Source organism: Salvelinus namaycush, chromosome 21, assembly GCF_016432855.1.
Source record: "Salvelinus namaycush isolate Seneca chromosome 21, SaNama_1.0, whole genome shotgun sequence".
Lineage (NCBI taxonomy): Eukaryota > Metazoa > Chordata > Actinopteri > Salmoniformes > Salmonidae > Salvelinus > Salvelinus namaycush.
In genome coordinates, this window is record NC_052327.1 from 33,977,289 (window position 1) to 33,996,876 (window position 19,588).

At 41.6% G+C, this 19,588-nt stretch overlaps 1 protein-coding gene across 1 annotated transcript in view; it reads right to left on the reverse strand.

The window, feature by feature from the left end:
* spon1b (spondin 1b) overlaps positions 1-19,184 on the reverse strand; it is a 127,171-nt gene extending 107,987 nt beyond the window's left edge. Inside the window, exons 1-2 of the mRNA XM_039017608.1 lie at positions 18,610-19,184; positions 10,904-11,010 (exon numbers count right to left, since the gene is read on the reverse strand). Of these exons, the coding sequence (XP_038873536.1) occupies positions 10,904-11,010; positions 18,610-18,838 (336 nt within the window). The 5' untranslated portion in view covers positions 18,839-19,184. The remainder of the gene's footprint in view (positions 1-10,903; positions 11,011-18,609) is intronic.
* Positions 19,185-19,588: the final 404 nt, after the last annotated feature.

Sequence of the window (19,588 nt, forward strand, 5' to 3'; positions counted from 1 at the left end):
TGGTTGCATTTAATTGATGCTGTAATTCAGGGCTCCTGTAATAAACCGATGGTTTCGTGTCTGAGACTGGCTGTAATATGTGTTTTGTAATCACCTCTTTGCTGCGACACACTCCACTAGTACTTCCCAATACCAGGATCAATAGTGTATTTCAACGTCACACCTGGCTGAATGTTTTCAAATGGAGTCCTTTTCAGAGGCCAACACTGACATTACACGTAGTATAACAGACAGTTCTGTCTAGTTTATGTGAACGTAATCCTCTCAAAACGGATAGAAACTCACAGATGTCTTAAGTTAAAAATATGACATTGTAGTTCTGTTTCACCTCAGCTCTTTACAAATGTGACTGGTTGATTGAAAGTTGACTGTACAGTGCATAACGTTCCTTCACCTATCCTTGGCGCAATAAAGTGGGACAGTAATAAAATAATAGTCCAAGTTGTGCAATGAGACAGTGCAATAACAGTGTTGTGAGTCCATGGTGTGTCCAGCCCAGTCCCCCTCTATGTCATGGCTGTGAGAGAGGAATGAAAACCTGGCATGATGAGCAGCAGCCTCACACAGAGATGACCTCTGGCCCCCTTGAATGTTCGCCAGCTGCTCTGACTCCACCATAACATTGACCTAACAGCCAGATGCTTCACACATGACAGAAAGTAAGAGGAAGAATTTTCTATAGAGATCTTTTAGAAAAATAAAAGACTCTTCATTGATGCTGATGATTGTCTAAGGCACCCTGGTGAGCCATGTCTTCCCTCACTGTAACTTGCCTCCGTCTCTAGCTTCTAGGGAGGGAGGGAGGGAGGGAGGGAGGGAGGGAAGGAAGGGGGGTCCATTGTCTTGTAAACCCACTATCCCCCCCTGGGAGGCCAGCACTGTAGTTTCCTCTCAAAACGGAATCTAAGTGGCTGTCAGATCGGGGTTGAACTGCAGCCAAGCAGCAGAGCCGTCAGGAGGAGAGGAGCTGGGAAAGTGGAGTGTTTGTTTTAATTGTGGCTCCTGGCTTGGCTTGGCTTGGCTCAGTGGCCCAGCTCTCCTCAGAGCTCCTCTGGGGCTGCCTAGGGAGGCAGGGTCTGGGTCTGGAGGAGCAGCTGAATACTTCTGTTTTCATAGTCATTCTCTCCCTGGTGACACAGCAAACACAGATGCTTTGCAGTGCCTGCTAAAGTAAATGTGTATTTTCAAGGAGACACAGATGGACAGTATTTATTTTGGGCTGAGTAGAAGTTTGAAGCCCCCTTGGAAAATCAAGACATGGAATAGATGATAGTTTGGCAAGAGACTCGGGCGGATGTAACTTTCTGACACGATGCAAATGTCACATCAACATATGATTTAACAGTAACAGGTTTCTTCCCATCTCAATGGAAATCTCCGGACTCAAGAGCACTAACATTTGCCTTGAGCCTCCTACCAATCAAACAATTCTATTACTACAGAAACCCATATAAATCTCTGATATCAAATCTTATTATGGGATATATTTTTCAAACAGTGAAATTATCTGCACTCTTAGCACCTTTTGTTTCTGTCTAAATTGTTATTCGGCTGTCCCCATAGGAGAACCCTTTGAAGAACCCTTTTTGGTTCCAGGTAGAATCCTTTTGGGTTCCATGTAGGACCCTTTCCACAGAGGGTTCTACGTGGAACCTAAAAGGGTTCTCCCTGGAACTAATAAGGTTATCCTGTTATCCTAAGAGTATGCTATTCTTCCTCGGAGTATCAATATATGGATTTATACTGTCTATATTAATATATACTGCATTAACAGATTGGCTTTACATTTTAAAAACTCAATGAACTATAATTAATTTCTATAGTTCATTAGTCTTATTTAACAAGTTATTTGTAACAGCCACTGCCATGTTTCTTCTTCATACATCACTTGGTCATTCTTGGCTTGACAGTATTTATAGTAAAGGTCCAAGGCTTCCTAGGCATTTCCTTAAGTCTGTAATGCTGCAGCGAGCTTCAGCCTGGAGAGCTAGCTCAAGGATGCTACTAAATAACTGTCGCGGGCAATCTCTGGCCCAAACAAAAACACCAATGATGAACGGTGCTCTTTACATACAGTATACAGGGGCTGAGATCCCAGAGGAAGTAATAGAAAACACTCCTCCTGTTCCAATCCCTGGAAGCTTTTGGCACAGTCTGGGTTAGTGAGAAAAGCTTTTACACAGGAGACATGTCTATCACTTGGATAGAAAAGACACTCTTAAGAGCAGCTGCCGTAAAATGAGTGAAGAACTAACATTACGACACTGTAAAGAAACCAGGCCAGATGTTTTGCCTTTTAAAAGGTGTGAAGTTAAGTTCTGCTTCTTAAATGTGAGAAAATGAGTGGTGCAAATTGTCTTTCCATACATCAGAATCAACACAGCAAGAACAGACTTAAAGCTGAAGCCACTGTCATGACGTCACTGAAAATTGGTCAAAGTTTCCATATATTTCCCCTGACCTGTTGACTACCTCCCCTCACCATGTCATATCCTGCTGTGATGTAATAGCCCTTCTCTAAGGAGTCGGCCTCTGTAGATCATCCACCACTAATTTGTATTTGCCCTGCTGTGTTTAATGTACTTGCAGCCGTCGACCTAATGAGAAGACATCTAACTGAGTCAGCTTGTCTGTCTATCCATGGCAAACCAGAAACAAAGTGATGCTTTTAATCTCTGTAAACACAAGATTCATATCTAATCTGGGCTCATCTTGTCTCTCCAAAAAAAACGTGTTTGCTTCCCTGAGTAATAGCATGTCTCTGGCCTAAATAAATAAGAATGAGGAGAGTTAGAACATCTGTGGGGGTTTCTCTGAGGCCTAAGGCACAAATGGGGGTCTCAGGGTAACGTGTGAGGAGAAAGAAAATGTGTTCTAAACATAAAAGCAGTATGACTCCTGGAGGTTGTACATTTTTATGTTTAGAAATGGACGCCAGACACATTCCAGGAGAGTAGCCAACAACAAGGATTATTTGCTGGAGGATATTGTGCATTGACCATGCTTAATTTTTATAGTAAACCTTTTCTTCAAATTTCCACTATCCTATCACTTCATTTGGAAAAGTAGTACGCAAACTTTATCAGCACATACACCACAGGTCAAAAGTTTTAGAACATCTACTCATTCAAGGGTTTTTCTTTATTTTTACTATTTTCTACATTGTAGAATAATAGTGAAGACAGCAAAACTATGAAATAACACATATGGAATCATGTAGTAATAAAAAAAAGTGTTAAACAAATCAAAATATACTTTAAATTTGAGATTCTTCAAATAGCCACCGTTTGCCTTGATGACAGCTTTGCACACTCTTGCCATTCTCTCAACCAGCTTCATGAGGTGGAATGCATTTCAATTAACAGGTGTGCCTTGTTAAAAGTTAATTTGTGGAATTTCTTTCCTTCTTAATGCGTTTGAGTCAATCAGTTGTGTTGTGACAAGGTGGGGGGGTATACAGAAGATAGCTATATTTGGTAAAAGACCAAGTCCATATTATGTCAAGAACAGCTCAAATAAGCAATAAGAAACGTCCATCATTACTTTAAGACATGAAGGTCAGTCAATATGGAAAATTTCAAGAACTTTGAAAGTTTCTTCAAGCATCAAGCGCTATGATGAAACTGGCCCTCATGAGGACCGCCACAGGAATGGAAGACCCAGAGTTACCTCTGCTGCAGAGGATAAGTTCATTAGAGTTACCAGCCTCAGACATTGCAGCCCAAATAAATGCTTCACAAAGTTCAAGTAACAGACACATCTCAACATCAACTGTTCAGAGGAGACTGTGTGAATCAGGCCTTCATGGTCGAATTGCTGAAAGGAAACCACTACTAAAGGACACCAATAATAATTAGCGACTTGCTTGGGCCAAGAAACATGAGCAATGGACATTAGAGCGGTGGACATGTGTCCTTTGGTCTGGAGTCCAAATTGGAGATTTGGATCTAACCACCATGTCTTTGTGAGACGCGGTGTGGGTGAACGGATGATCTCCGCATGTGTATTTCCCACCGTAAAGCATGGAGGAGGAGGTGTTATGGTGTGGGGGTGCTTTGCTGGTGACACTGTCAGTGATTTATTTAGAAATGAAGGCACACTTAACCAGCACGGATACCACAGCATTCTGCAGCGATACGCCATTCCATATGGTTTGGGCTTAGTCAAATCAAATCAAATTGTATTTGTCACATGCGCCGATTACAACAGGTGTCGACCTTACAGTGAAATGCTGAATACAACAGGTGTAGACCTTACAGTGAAATGCTGAATACAACAGGTGTAGACCTTACAGTGAAATGCTGAATACAACAGGTGTAGACCTTACAGTGAAATGCTTACTTACAAGCCCTTAACCAACAATACAATTTTAAGAAAAATGCGTGTTAAGTAAAAAATAGATAAGTAAAAAACAAAACAAAAAAAATAATAATAATTAAAGAGCAGCAGTCAAATAACAGTAGCGAGGCTATATACACGGGGAACTGGTACACAGTCAATATGCGGGGGCACCGGTTAGTCCAGATAATTGAGATAATATGTACATGTAGGTAGAGTTAAAGTGACTATGCATAGATAATGAACAGAGAGTAGCAGCAGTGTAAAAGAGGGGTGGGGGGGCAATGCAAATAGTCTGGGTAGCCATTTGGTTAGCTGTTCAGGAGTCTTATGGCTTGGGGGTAGAAGCTGTTAAGAAGCCTTTTGGACCTAGACTTGGTGCTCCGCTTGCAGTGTGGTAGCAGAGAGAATAGTCTATGACTAGGGTGGCTATAGTCTTTGACAATTTTTAGGGCCTTCCTTTGACACCGCCTGGTATAGAGGTCCTAGATGGCAGGTAGCTTGGTCCCAGTGATGTACTGGGCCGTACACATTACCCTCTGTAGTGCCTTGCGGCCGGAGGCCGAGCAGTTGCCATACCAGGCAGTGATGCAACCAGTCAGGATGCTCTTGAGGGTGCGGCTGTATAACTTTTTGAGGATCTGAGGACCCATACCTACCCTTACCACCTGGGGGCGCCCCGTCAGTTGCAGAGGGAGATGTTTAGTCCCAGGGTCCTTAGCATAGTGATGAGCTTTGAGGGCACTATGGTGTTGAACGCTGAGCTGTAGTCAATGAATAGCATTCTCACATAGGTGTTCCTTTTGACCAGGTGGGAATTGGCAGTGTGATAATGGTGTTGATGTGAGCCATGACCATACTTTCAAAGCACTTCATAGCTACAGACGTGAGTGCTACGGGTCAATAGTCATTTAGGCAGGTTACCTTAGTGTTCTTGGGCACAGGGACTATGGTGGTCTGCTTGAAACATGTTGGTATTACTGACTCAGTCAGGGACAGGTTGAAAATGTCAGTGAAGACACTTACCAGTTGGTCAGCACATGCTCGGAGAACACATCCTGGTAATCCGTCTGGCCCTGCGGCCTTGTGAATGTTGACCTGCTTAAAGGTCTTACTCAAGTCGGCTACGGAGAGCATGATCACACAGTATGGTGCTCTCATGCTCGCTTCAGTGTTGCTTGCCTCGAAATGAGCATAGAAGTAATTTAGCTTTTCTGGTAGGCTCGTGTCACTGGGCAGCTCGCGGGTGTGCTTGCCTTTGTAGTCTGTAATAGTTTGCCAGCCCTGCCACATCCGACAAGTGTCGAAGCCGATGTAGTATTATTCAATCTTAGTGTTGTTTCGACATTTGCCTGTTTGATGGTTCGTCGGAGGACATAGTGGGATTTCTTATAAGCTTCCGGGTTAGAGTCCCGCTCCTATAAAAAGGGCAGCTCTACCCTTCAGCTCAGTGCGGATGTTGGCTGTAATCCATGGCTTCTGGATGGGGTATGTACATACAGTCACTGTGGGGACGACGTCATTGATGCACTTATTGATGAAGCCAATAACTGATGTGGTATACTCCTCAATGCCATCGGAAGAATCCCGGAACATATTCCAGTCTGCGTTAGCAAAACAGTCCTGTAGCTTAGCATATACGTAATCTGACCACTTCTTTATTGAACAAGTCATTGGTGCTTTCTGCCTCAGGTTTTGCTTGTATGCAGGAATCAGGAGGATAGAATTGTGGTCTGATTTGCCAAATGGAGGACGAGGGAGAGCTTTGTTCACGTCGCTGTGTGTGGAGTAAAGGTGGTCTAGAGTTTTTTTGCCCTCTGGTTGCACATTTAACATGCTGGTAGAAATTAGGTCAAATGGATTTAAGTTTCCCTACATTAAAGTCCCCGGCCACTAGGAGCACCGCCTCTGGATGAGCGTTTTCCTGTTTGCTTATGGCCGTATACAGCTCATTGAGTGCGGTATTAGTGGCAGCATCAGTTTGTGGTGGTAAATAGACAGCTACGAAGAATATACAGTTGAAGTCGGAAGTTTACATACACCTTAGCCAAATATTCAGTTTTTCACAATTTCAAACACTTAATCCCAGTAAAAATTCCCTGTTTTAGGTCAGTTAGGATCACCACTTTATTTTAAGAATGTGAAATGTCAGAATAATAGTAGAGAAAATGATTTATTTCAGCTTTTATTTCTTTCATCACATTCCCAGTGGGTCAGAAGTTTACATAAACTCAATTAGTATTTGGTAGCATTACCTTTAAATTGTTTAACTTGGGTCTGTCACGACTTCCGCCGAAGTTGGTGCCTCTCCTTGTTCGGGCGGCGTTCGGCGCTCGTCGTCACCGGCTTTCTAGCCTCCACCGATCCATGTTTCTGTTTTCCATTTGTTATGTCTTGAGTGTACACACCTGGTTCCCATTAAGTTATTATTATTTCCCTATTTACCCTCTGGTTCCCATTATGTTTTGTGCGTGAGTGTTCCTGGTTTGTGTTAGTCTTTTGTGTTAGGGTTTGTGATCCCTGCGTGGATTTATTTTTCCTGATTATTTTCCTGAGTAAAGTTCGTTATTTTACTCAGTTCTGTGTCCTGCGCCTGACTCCGTTCTCACCTCTGCACAACTAACACCTGACAGGGTCAAAGTTTCATCCGGACGTGAAAATACTGCCCCCCAAAGAAGTTAACTTGGGTCAAACTTTTCAGGTAGCCTTCCACAAGCTTCCCACAATAAGTTGGGTGAATTTTGGCCCATTCCTCCTGACAGAGCTGGTGTAACTGAGTCAGGTTTGTAAGCCTCCTTCCACGCACATGCATTTTCAGTTCTGTCCACACATTTTCTATAGGATTGAGGTCAGGGCTTGTGATGACCACACAAATACCTTGACTTTGTTGTCCATAAGCCATTTTGCCACAACTTTGGAAGTATGCTTGGGGTCATTGTCCATTTGGAAGTCCCATTTGCGACCAAGCTTTAACTTCCTGACCAATGTCTTTTGATGTTGCTTCAATATATCCACATAATTTTTCATCCTCATGATGCCATCCATTTTGTGAAGTGCACCAGTCCCTCCTGCAGCAAAGCACCCCCACAACACAATGCTGCCACCCCGTGCTTCACGGTTGGGATGGTGTTCTTTGGCTTGCAAGCCTCCCCCTTCTTCCTCCAAACATAACGATGGTCATCATGGCCAAACAGTTCTATTTTTGTTTCATCAGACCAGAGGACATTTCTCCAAAAAGTAGGATCTTTGTCCCCATGTGCAGTTGCAAACCATAGTCTGGCTTTTTTATGGCGGTTTTGGAACAGTGGCTTCTTCCTTGCTGAGCACCCTTTCAGGTTATGTCGATATAGGACTCGTTTTACTGTGGATATAGATACTTTTGTACCTCTTTCCTCCAGCATCTTCACAAGATCCTTTGCTGTTGTTCTGGGATTGATTTGCACTTTTTGCACCAAAGTACGTTCATCTCTAGGAGACAGAACGCGTCTCCTTCCTGAGCGGTATGACGGCTGCGTGGTCCCATGGTTTTTATACTTGTGTGGTGCCTTCAGGCGTTTGGAAATTGCTCCCAAGGATGAACCAGACTTGTGGAGGTCTACATTTTTTTCCTGAGGTCTTGGCTGATTTCTTTTGATTTTCCCATGATGTCAAGCAAAGAGGCACTGAGTTTGAAGGTAGGCCTTGAAATACATCCACAGGTACACCTCCAATTGACTCAAATGATGTCAATTAGCCTATCAGAAGCTTCTAAAGCCATGACATCATTTTATGGAATTTTTCAAGCTGTTTAAAGGCACAGTCAACTTAGTGTATGTAAACTTCTGACCCACTGGAATTGTGATACAGTGAATTATAAGTGCAATAATCTGTCTGTAAACAATTGTTGGAAAAATTACTTGTGTCATGCACAAAGTAGATGTCCCAACCGACTTGCCAAAACTATAGTTAGTTAACCTTTCTAGGATGAGTGTGCCGCTAGCGGCACTCCCCCCCCCCCCCACTGAAAAACCAGTGCCGCGAAATTCAAAAAAAATATTTTTTTAAAATATTTAACTTTCACACATTAAAGTCCAATACAGCTAATGAAAGACACAGATCTTGTGAATCCAGTCAACATGTCCGATTTTTAAAATGTTTTACAGGGAAGACACAATATGTAAAGATGTACATCTATTACCTAAAAACACATTAGCATAATCCACCATCTTTTATTTGTCCACCAACACCAGTAGCCATCACCAATTCGGCTAAACTAAGATATTTATAGCCCCTAACCAACAAAAAAAACTCATTAGATGACAGTCTGATAACATATTTATGGTATGGGATAGGTTTTGTTAGAAAAAAGTGCATATTTCAGGTAGATGGCATAGGTTACAATTGCACCCACCGTCACAAATGGAATAGAAAAACTACTTAGAGCAACGTGTTTACCTACTTACTAATCATCAAACATTTCGTAAAAATACACAGCATACACGAATCGAAAGACACAGATCCTGTGAATACAGACAATATTTCAGATTTTCTAAGTGTCTTACAGCGAAAACACAATAAATCGTTATATTAGCATAGCACATACCACATAGCAGCCCAGCATTGATTCTAGCCAAAGTGAGCGATAAAAGTCAACATCGCCAAAAGATATTAATTTTTTCACTAACCTTCTCAGAATTCTTCCGATGACACTCCTGTAACATCACATTACAACATGCATATACAGTTTGATCGCAAATGTTTATATTTAGCCACCAAAATCATGGTTATACAATGTGAAATTTAGCTCAGCTGGTCAGAAAATTTCCTTGCGCCACTTAGACAGTGATCTACTCTTATACATAAATACTCATAAACGTGACTAAAAAATATAGGGTGGACAGGGATTGATAGACAATTTAATTCTTAATACAATTGCGTTATTACATTTTTTAATTTATCCTTACTTTTCAATACAGTTTGCGCCAAGCGAAGCTACGTCAAAAAACATGGCGTCCTAAGCCACTAAAATGTTTCGACAGAAACACGATTTATCATAATAAAAATGTCCTACTTTGAGCTGTTCTTCCATCAGTATCTTGGGCAAAGGATCCTTTCTTGGGAGAAATCGTCTTTTGGTGGAAAGCTGTCCTCTTGCCATGTGGAAATGCCAACGGCGTTCGGGATGAACTGAAAAGCGTGCCCAACTATTCACATCGTTGCAAAAATAAATGTCCCAAAATCGCACTAAACGGATATAAATTGCTATAAAACGCTTTAAATTAACTACCTTATGATGTTTTTAACTCCCATAACGAGTAGAAACATGACCCGAGTAATATTACCCCCTTCACTAATGCTTGGAAAAGGTGCGGGCCGGTGTCCTCTAGGCGCATGACGCAGCTCCAAAAGAATGACTAGCTTCAGGGTTTTTTCATTTGTAGGGCCTGTGAACGCGCAATCGACCCCATTGGAATCGTCATCACGTAAAGGCATCCAGGGGAAGACGTAAGAAGTGTCCGTATAGTCATAGCAAAATCAGTGCCTTTTTAACTGACTTCAGAACAGTGGCCAACATTTCTGAAATCTGAATCCATGTCAGGGAAATTGCTGTAGAATGGGCTCTGTTCCACTTAGAGACAAAATTTCAACTCCTATAGAAACTATAGACTGTTTTCTATCCAATAATAATAATAATATGCATATTGTACGATCAAGGATTTTGTGGGAAGCCGTTTAAAAAAAGTACCCAATTAGCATAAATAGCCTAAACAGCGCCCTCATCCCCAACAGGTTTTAACAAGAAATTTGTGGAGTGGTTGAAAAACGAGTTTTAATGACTCCAACCTAAGTGTATGTAAACTTCCGACTTCAACTGTATGTCATCGTAGTTCATCTATTTTGTTATCCAATGATTGTACGATGGCTAATAGGACTGATGGTAAAGGCAGATTACCCACTCGCCGTCGGATCCTTACAAGGCACCCAGACCTACGTCCCCGATATCTCCGTCTCTTTCTCTTTCTCTTAATTCAGCTGTATCATTCTGATCTCATTGAATCATTTGTCAATTATTTGTCCAATTAAGTGATGACAATCAGTCCCTCTTTACAATACAAAGACCTCCAGTAGTAATGACATTGTAATATAACCATGTTCTTAACAACAGAACCATAATGCATATTGAATGTGTTTGATTATCTATTATAGGTGACACAATGGTCATTTGAAGAGGCCAAATGAAAACAGGATTAGAATCTTGAGACTAGAAAACGGTTACACACTGGGAATCGAAGGATGCAGAGCGCGGAGTGTGGGCTGAGGCTGAGCAGAGCAGGTTGTGGGAGTGTTAATTCCTTTTTATGTTGTCAGGTAATTGTCAGGTAAGGAAGTTTGTTCTCACTGCTGTAGAGCACTCTCACTCAGTAGGTTGTGTATTATTATCGTGAGCTGAGCAAAGGAGACAACTCTTTCCTTACTTTTAGCTGCTCTAATGGAGACTTTAGGGAATACGCATTTAGTCTTGAGGAAAGTGATTTTGAAGACAATTACTGAAATATGGTCACAATATACATGCATAGGACATTACCTGGAATTTGCCCGCGTAGTGGTCATCTGTGGTTCCTTCCTTCCCCTCCTTCAGAGCGATAAGGGTAAAGCCTCTGAAATAGGAGGGACTGGAGGCGTGCAGAGTCACTGGAAACAGGACAGGAGGGGAGTTTAGGGAATATACAGATGTTAGATCTTAATTTGACTAGTATTGTCGCAGCAAAATAATCCTGCTGCAACAGGGTTTGAATGTTAATGTTGCTTGATCTGTCGTTAGGCTATTACCTGGCCAAAATTAGGCTACATGAAAAGTACAATACTGTTAATATACACTATATATACAAAAGTATGTGGACACCCCTTCAAATTAGTAGATTCGGCTATTTCAGCCACGCCCGTTCCTGACAGCCATGCAATCTCCATAGACAAATATTGGTAGTAGAATGGCATTACTGAAGAGCTCAGTGACTTTCAACGTGGCTTCGTCATAGGATGCCACCTTTCTAACAAGTCAGTTTGTCAAATGTCTGCCCTGCTAGCGCTGCTCCGGTCAACTGTAAGTGGTAGGCCACACAAGCTCACAGAACGGCACCGCCTAGTGCTGAAGCTTGTAAAAATCGTCTGTCCTCAGTTGCAACACCAAATACCAAGTTCCAAACTGCCTCTGGAAGCAACGTCAGCACAAGAACTGTTCGTCGGGAGCATCATGAAATGGGTTTCAATGGCAGAGCAGCCACACACAAGCCTAAGATCACAATGCGCAATGCCAAGTGTAGGATTCAGTGTTGTAAAGCTCACCGCCATTGGACTTTGGAGCAGTGGAAACGCATCCTGGCAATCTGGCAGTCCCATAGACCATTTGGCAGTCCGACAGATAAATGCCAGAAGAACGCTCCCTGCCCCAATGCATAGTGCCAACTGTTAAGTTTGGAAGAGGTGGCATAATGGTCTGGGGATGTTTTTCATGGTTCAGGTTAGCCCCTTAAATCTTAACGCTACAGCATACAATGACATTCTAGGCGATTCTGAGAATTTATGTAAATCGTGAAGCTCATCTGAATTTCCTGCGGTGCAAGAAAATTCTCAGCAACAAACGAGTGATCAAATGAAGATCCTATCAAAGATTAAAGATAATGTAATGTAGCCCATCCCAAGAGCAGAGCCTCCCAGGCACTGTTGAGAGAGAAACAAACTCAGCTGGAGGAGCCTACTACAGAATGTGGGATAAAGGGGTGCGCTGCTAGCAGTTCATTAGTTGCCTGCTGTTTGACTGTTTTCCAGCCAGTGATCTCAACAGGGTCAAATGTAACGTGTGTTGCGGTGGTAAAAGATTTATCTTTGAAAAGTCAGCTTTACTAACAATATTAGCTTATGGTTTTCCTGAAAACTGACAACACACAATGCATCCTCCTTGGGCTGTATCGGGTACATTATAAAAGATAAACATTGTTAGATGTATTTACACAATCGTTAGATAATAATGTAATTCATTTTTAAGTGAACATAATTAGTATTATTAATGTAGGGTCACTGGGAGCAGTTATATGATATTCTGACACCTGTATGGGAAACCTTGATGAGAGAGTCATGAAGAATGTAATAATATAATTGTATTTACTAATTGCACACTACTGACCAGCATAGCTCAGTCAAAAGCACACCTGGTTTCTTTTTCCAAGGGAAATAATGCTGCTCACAATCACACAACAGTGAATTATAATGTGATAATGGGCCACTTACCACAGGCCAATGAACACCTATTACCGTGCATCCCCCTAGGGGTGTCAGTTCAGCTAGGGTATGGATGTTAAAACACATTTGTATTTATATTACTTCATCTATTATGTTTGTAAAATGTGAAAAAACATTTTTAATGCAGTATTAAGCAAAGGGCAATTTTCTTTTTTGGGGGGGGGGGGGGGGGGGGGGGGGGGGGGGGGGGGAATGACCCCAGCCATTAATTATCACCACAATATTAAGTTTAAAGGTCTGTGGAACGTGCGTACAATGTCAACCACTACTCAACCATATCATAAATTGACTAATTTACATGTAGAACAGCGCATACATGCATTTATCAAGTCACAACAAGGCCGACTTCAAATGCCGACATTAATGTGAAAGTAACCAGAGCATAAAACAGCTGATCGTGAATGCAAACTATTCCAGATAAATCCTACACATGCATTGAAATAAAATGCATACATCAACGGATTTACTTAGGCCTACAATCGACAGGGACGCATGAAGACAAACAAACTCGACTAAAGAACGACGAAATCACAAAATACAAAAGGAAAACCTACACATACCTTTTTAAAGGGAGCTAAGGCCCCGCCCGTGATTCAGCACTGCTGAATGGACAGCTTCTCCGTACAGGTAAGCATAGTGGAGCGCCATTGCGTGGTGCTGAATAGACAGCACCTGTCTAGCAGCCAGCTATAGAATTATTTTGGTTGTGTGCAGTTTGACATTTGTTGGGCACAGTTATGCGTATATGAAAATCATAACTGGCATGCAGATCTTTAGAAATGGTAGGATCAATTGTAGATTGGCACTCCACGTGAAAAAGGTTGCCGATCCCCTTCTATAGACTATATGAAGTCACCCTTGTGGAACGGCGCCTACAGTTTACTATGACAGTATCATTGTCTCATGTGCTTCCCACCAACATTGTCTCGTGCGCTTCCAGCAAATTTTTGCATTTGCCTGTCTGCATTATTCGCCAGGGAAGGGAAACATTCTGCGAATACTGAAGCATTGTATCAACAAAGTGGCTCTGATAACATTGAAACATTGCATCAACAAACGAGGAGCATCACTACTCTGGACGGTTCTGACTTAGAAAATGTGGACAACTACAAATACCTAGATGTCTGGTTAGACTGTAAACTCTCCTTCCAGACTCACATTAAGCATCTCCAATCCAAAAATAAATCTAGATTCGGCTTCCTATTTCGCAACAAAGCCTCCTTCACTCATGCTGCCAAACATACCCTCGTAAAACTGACTATCCTACCGATCCTTGACTTTGGCGATGTCATTTACAAAATATCCTCCAACACTCTACTCAGCAAACTGGATGTAGTCTATCACAGTGCCATCCGTTTTGTCACCAAAGCCCCATATACTACCCACCACTGCGACCTGTATGATCTCGTTGGCTGGCCCTCGCTACATATTCGTCGCCTAACCCACTGGCTCCAGGTCATCTATAAGTCTTTGCTAGGTAAATCCCCGCCTTATCTCAGCTCACTGGTCTCCATAGCAACACCCACCCGTATCACACGCTCCAGCAGGTATATTTCACTGGTAATCCCCAAAGCCAACACTTCCTTTGGCCGCCTTTCCTTCCAGTTCTCTGCTGCCAATGACTGGAACGAATTGCAAAAATCACTGAAGCTGGACTTAGATCTCCCTCTCTAACTTTAAGCATCAGCTGTCAGAGCAGCTTACCGATCACTGTACCTGTACACAGCCAATCTGTAAATAGCCCACCCAACTACCACATCCCCATATTGTTATTTATCTTCTTGCTCTTTTGCACCCCAGTATCTCTACTTGCACATCATCATCTACACATCTATCACTCCAGTGTTAATGCTAAATTGTAATTATTTCACCTCTATGGCTTATTTATTGCCTTACCTCCCTACTCTTCTACATTTGCCCACACTGTACATAGATTTCTCTATTGTGTTTTTGACTATGTTTGTTTATGTGTAACTCTGTGTTGTTGTTTTTGTCACACTGCTTTGCTTTATCTTGGCCAGGTCGCAGTTGTAAATGAGAACTTGTTCTCAACTGGCCTACCTGGTTAAATAAAGGTGAAATAAAAAAATAAATAGCAAGTTGTTCAGTTGTGTTTATTTTCATACCAATACATGAAACGAAAATTGCGCTAGCCGACTGGGCGAATGAATGTAAATGTAAATTAGGCATACAGCTATCAGAACCTATATTTTAATAGCAATAAAACAGCTTTTTGTTTAGAATGGTCACCAAAAAAGCAGGCTCCCCCACTTCCCAATTCAATTAACTCCTGGTTATGAGATTACAAAAAGGAAATCAAGGCCGAGTTCAAATGCCTACATCAAATTCAAAGCAATCCACTCACTGCCTAAACCGCTGACCATCAAAGCAAACTGGCACTGTCTGCGCTCTGCTTTCTAAAATGAGACAAAAGGCACCCAGGTGGGCAGCTGCTCTCCGAGGGATGCTCCGCATGGTCCTAAAGCCACCCGCTCTATACGCTAAACAGCTGTTGTATTTTAATCGGGATTGGAATTATTTTGTCTGTTTTTTTTTTTTTTACCAGTGGTGTAAAGTACTTCAGTCAAAATACTTTAAAGTAGTCTACTACTTAAGTAGTTTTTGGTGTTTCTGTACTTTACTATATTTTTGCCAACGTTTACTTTCACTTCACTACATTCCTAAATTAAATAATTATACTCCACACATTTTCCCTGCCACCCAAAAGTACTCCTTACATTTCGACAAGAAAGTGGTCCAATTGACAGACTTCTCAAGGGAACATCCCTGGTCATTCCTACTGCATCTGATCCGGCGGACTCACTAAACATAAGTTCTTTGTTTATAAATTCTGACAGAGTTTTGGAGTATACCCCTGGCTATCTGTAAATGTAAAAAAAACAAGACAATTGCAATTCCACTTACTTTTAACACTTAAGTATATTTAAAACCAAATACTTTTAGACTTTCACTCAAGTAGTATTTTACTGGGTGACTTTCACTTTTACTCGAGTCATTTTCTATTAAGACATCTTTACTTTTACTCAAGTATAACAATTGAGTACTTTTTCGACCACTTAAAATGTTTGGTCTAGAGCTGGGGTCTGGCATACCTAGCCTCGTCGCGAAACAGGCTAACGGGAAGCCTGGGAAAGTTCCATGGCAGAAATCAACTAAATAGGAGTGGAACGTGACACCTCAGAACACATCAAACCAATCAAATGCCTTGCTTGGGCAGAGCTACAAAGATGCTCACCAGATTAGTGCCATAGGAGCAAGTGTCTGAGGACTAAAAATATCACCAAAACATGCACAGCAACGTTTGCAGCATGCTGGTTTTCACAGCATTTCTCTGTTATTTCGAGGTGAGCTAAAGCTGCAGAAATGGTCTACAATGCTGGCCATGTCAATATTTTTTATTTTGACGTTTCTGAACTGATATTTGGCTGTAAACGGCAACCATGTACTGTTGATCTATGGGGACAACTGCAGTCATTTTGCAAGCAAGGTTGCTAAAATGAATGGAAAAAAATCTCATGAACCTCATAAAATGTTACCTGTAATGCTCATCTCCTGTAGCCTAATTGTTACCTGTAATGCTCATCTCCTGTAGCCTAATTGTTACCTGTAATGCTCATCTCCTGTAGCCTAATTGTGGTCTACTTATTTTTATACTGTACCTGAATTACAAGGAGTGGATTTACACTAAACATTTTATGTCAGCACTTAAAAGGCATGTACAACATCTGGTATATGGTTTCCCTCATATACATTGTCTACTGGTATCATTTTAAATTGAGAACATATAGCTCAACATTTAAACAATGTCTGAGTTGAGCTATTTTCTGCTTCAGATGCCCATAAGGCCAGTAATGCCTTATGGGCAGTAATACTGTAGGCCTATGACTCCATTGGCAATGCATGCCATATGATAAGCTGCGAAATCTATTCACATAGCTGATATATTGAGAGAGTGACAATCAAATAAAACCGACTTGAGATCTTACAACTAGACAAAAATGCAATGTTCATTTGAGAATACACAGAAACACAGACACAGAATCCCTTCTCCTCTTTATTGCAGGATTGCGATATGATTAATCAATATTGATACTAGTTCATTTTGAATAATAGTTTAACAATTAAAACAAGTTTAAAAACGTAACTTCAAAGAATCAACACTTTATCACTTCAAAATGTACAAATAAGATGACCTGTATGTAAAGATTAGACATCTTAGTCTAAACAACAATATATAATTGTACGCTATTATTACTAAAGCATAATTTCAGGGGAACAAAAACAACTCCATACTAGCAGTGGCCAACCTTGCTCCAGTGATCCCTGATCTACTGGATGAGAAGACTTCTATTCCAGCCCCACAATAGCACACTTGATTATCAACTCATTAGATTTGATCAGTTCAATGAAGTGTGTTATTGCTGGGCTGAAACAGAACCCTGCACACCCAGCAGACCTCCAGCAAGGTTGGCCTGCTCAAATTCTAATAGGTGTATACATTGTATGTGATGTTTAACTGCATTTAACTATATTATGTATCTGGCAACATAGGTAGGCCTACACATATGACCCATGGCATATAGGATATACCCTTAGTCTTATGTGACATTTATTGGGACCTCTTTTAATCTGCAAACAGGCTTTCACAGTTTTCGATATCTGAGGACAGAAAACGTCACAAAGAAACAGACTTCATTATAATACAATTAGACAGCACTGAATATTATGTTGCTATTATCTCTGGCCTTATGGTTTTTCCCTCTTGGGTCTGGAACTGGAGAATATTTTCATAATGTCCTCCCACAAAATGATCTGCCCTGTCCAGTAGCCTACAATCTCCCTTTACTGACAGCTAGAGCTGCAATTTCACCCTTTTCCATGGCTGTTATCTACAAATGTATTTGGAGACTGTTTTTAATTTAGAATGATTACACCAAGATATCTAGCTAATAGTAAATTAGCTAGCTGGTGCCATTTAATTCACTTAGCTAAACGGTGTGCAATGTTAGCCATTTGGCTAGCAGCTCAGTTGAGTTAGCCTACAAAGTAGCGAACTGTAGCCACATAGCTAGCTAGCTAATAATACATAGTTAAAAAAAAAAAAAAATTAAACATGTATTTACTTACTTGAAAAGGTTCTCCCACTGCCTCGGTTTTTTGGGGTCCTTACAAAAAATAAAATAAATGGGCAATCTTCACGATATTTTCGGTGTAAGCAAAGCACAGCCAGCAGCCATGTGGACGAATGGAAACAAGGAAAACAATGTTTGTCACCAAATCGGTTTAGAACGTGTTGTAACGTTTGACTTGACCAGCATAACCCCCCCCCCCCCCCCCCCCCCCCCAACCATAGGAGCACCCTTTTTGGTTCGATGTAGAACCCTTTTGGTTCCAGGTAGAACCCTTTTGGTTCCAGGTAGAACCCCTTTGGTTCCAGGTAGAACCCTTCTGGTTTCCATGTAGAACCCTCTGTGGAAATGATTCTAACCCCAAAATGTTCTACCTGGAACTAAAAAGGTTCTACTTTGAACTAAAAAGGTTCTTCAAAGGGGTATTCTCTGGGGACAGCCAAAGAACCCTTTTAGGGTCTAGATGGCACCTTTTTTTCCAAGAGTGCATGGCATATTGACATCTTTCCTGAGTGCCATAGCTGCAATAACAAACGCATCATATGTGTTACTTTCACTAATATGTTTGGTCAGTGCAGGTTCAATTGTTTTGATACAAGTATTGCACTTGTCTTCAGCTGTCATATTGAGGTGTGATTAGTGGCTATGGTTAGCTACATTTGTCACAATTACGCAATGGAAGTGACTTGCGCACGGAATCTAAACTTGACTTATTAGGGTGTTAGACTACTGAAGTAGGCTATACTTTCTGAGAGTTGTCCTTTTCAAATTCACTCCAATTTGGTGGATATAAGCAAAGCCAAGCAAGTAACAATACGTAAAATGTGCTCTTATTGTTGTATACCTCTGTACGTGCTTGCAGTTTGGTAATGTTCTGGGTCCCCCTCGACTCTTAGCCGAAACTCATTGTAGCCATCTCTCCGTGTACCCTGTGTCTGTGCCCGTAAAATCCTGCCGCAATATCCATCCGACTTCGCTTGCTTATCTGTTGGTTCCTCGACGAACGTGAGAGCATTGCACATACAATTGGAGACAACATACTGCAAAAGCAGCAAATGCAAATATATTCCCATTATTGATGGTGTGGTGGGAAGTTCTTTATTCCACCTCTACAAAGGAAACAAAATAGAGGATATATTTTCTCCCCACAGTCCCCAACTACGGAATTCCTGCAAACTATTAGCCCTGACACTTGGTAATAAATGGTGTGAGAAACCGCGGTGAATCCATCCCAGACAGAGCGGGTTTCGAAGTTCGATGGCACTGCTTCAGCATATAGTTACACTGATCTGAGAGGAAAGCGGTGATAGGTAGCTTGAGTGTTGAGTTAACGGAGTAATTCTCAGGGTCCGGGAAATAGCGAAGCGCAGCAGCACAGCTGTCCCCGAAAACGAGGGAATAACTAGATTGTTGCGATGAAGGCAGCAGAGTATAAACAAAACCCAGACATTCCTAATCACCCCTGTGACCGAGAGGTGCTTTTGACATTCTTGGTGAGACGCAGGAAAGCTGTCGGCCAATGTTTACACAGCGGTGGATCTCACAAGTCAATTAGAATATAGCAGGGCGCTCATAACAATAATGCGCCTTTTCTTGTATTAATGATAATGGCAAGGCAAATGTTTGGTGTGTGCTCAATTATTTACTTCTGACGATTATACAATTTTACCGTTTATATAGTGCAAAATTATTTGCGTGACGTTTTCTTCCAGATTAGCAATGAGGACTCGAGTGACCGGCGTTCCTCCAGAGTGGTGGAGTGCCGTTCTATAGCTTTTTTTGCCCATCGGCAGCATTCACCGGACGCCCGCGACTGTCGTTCT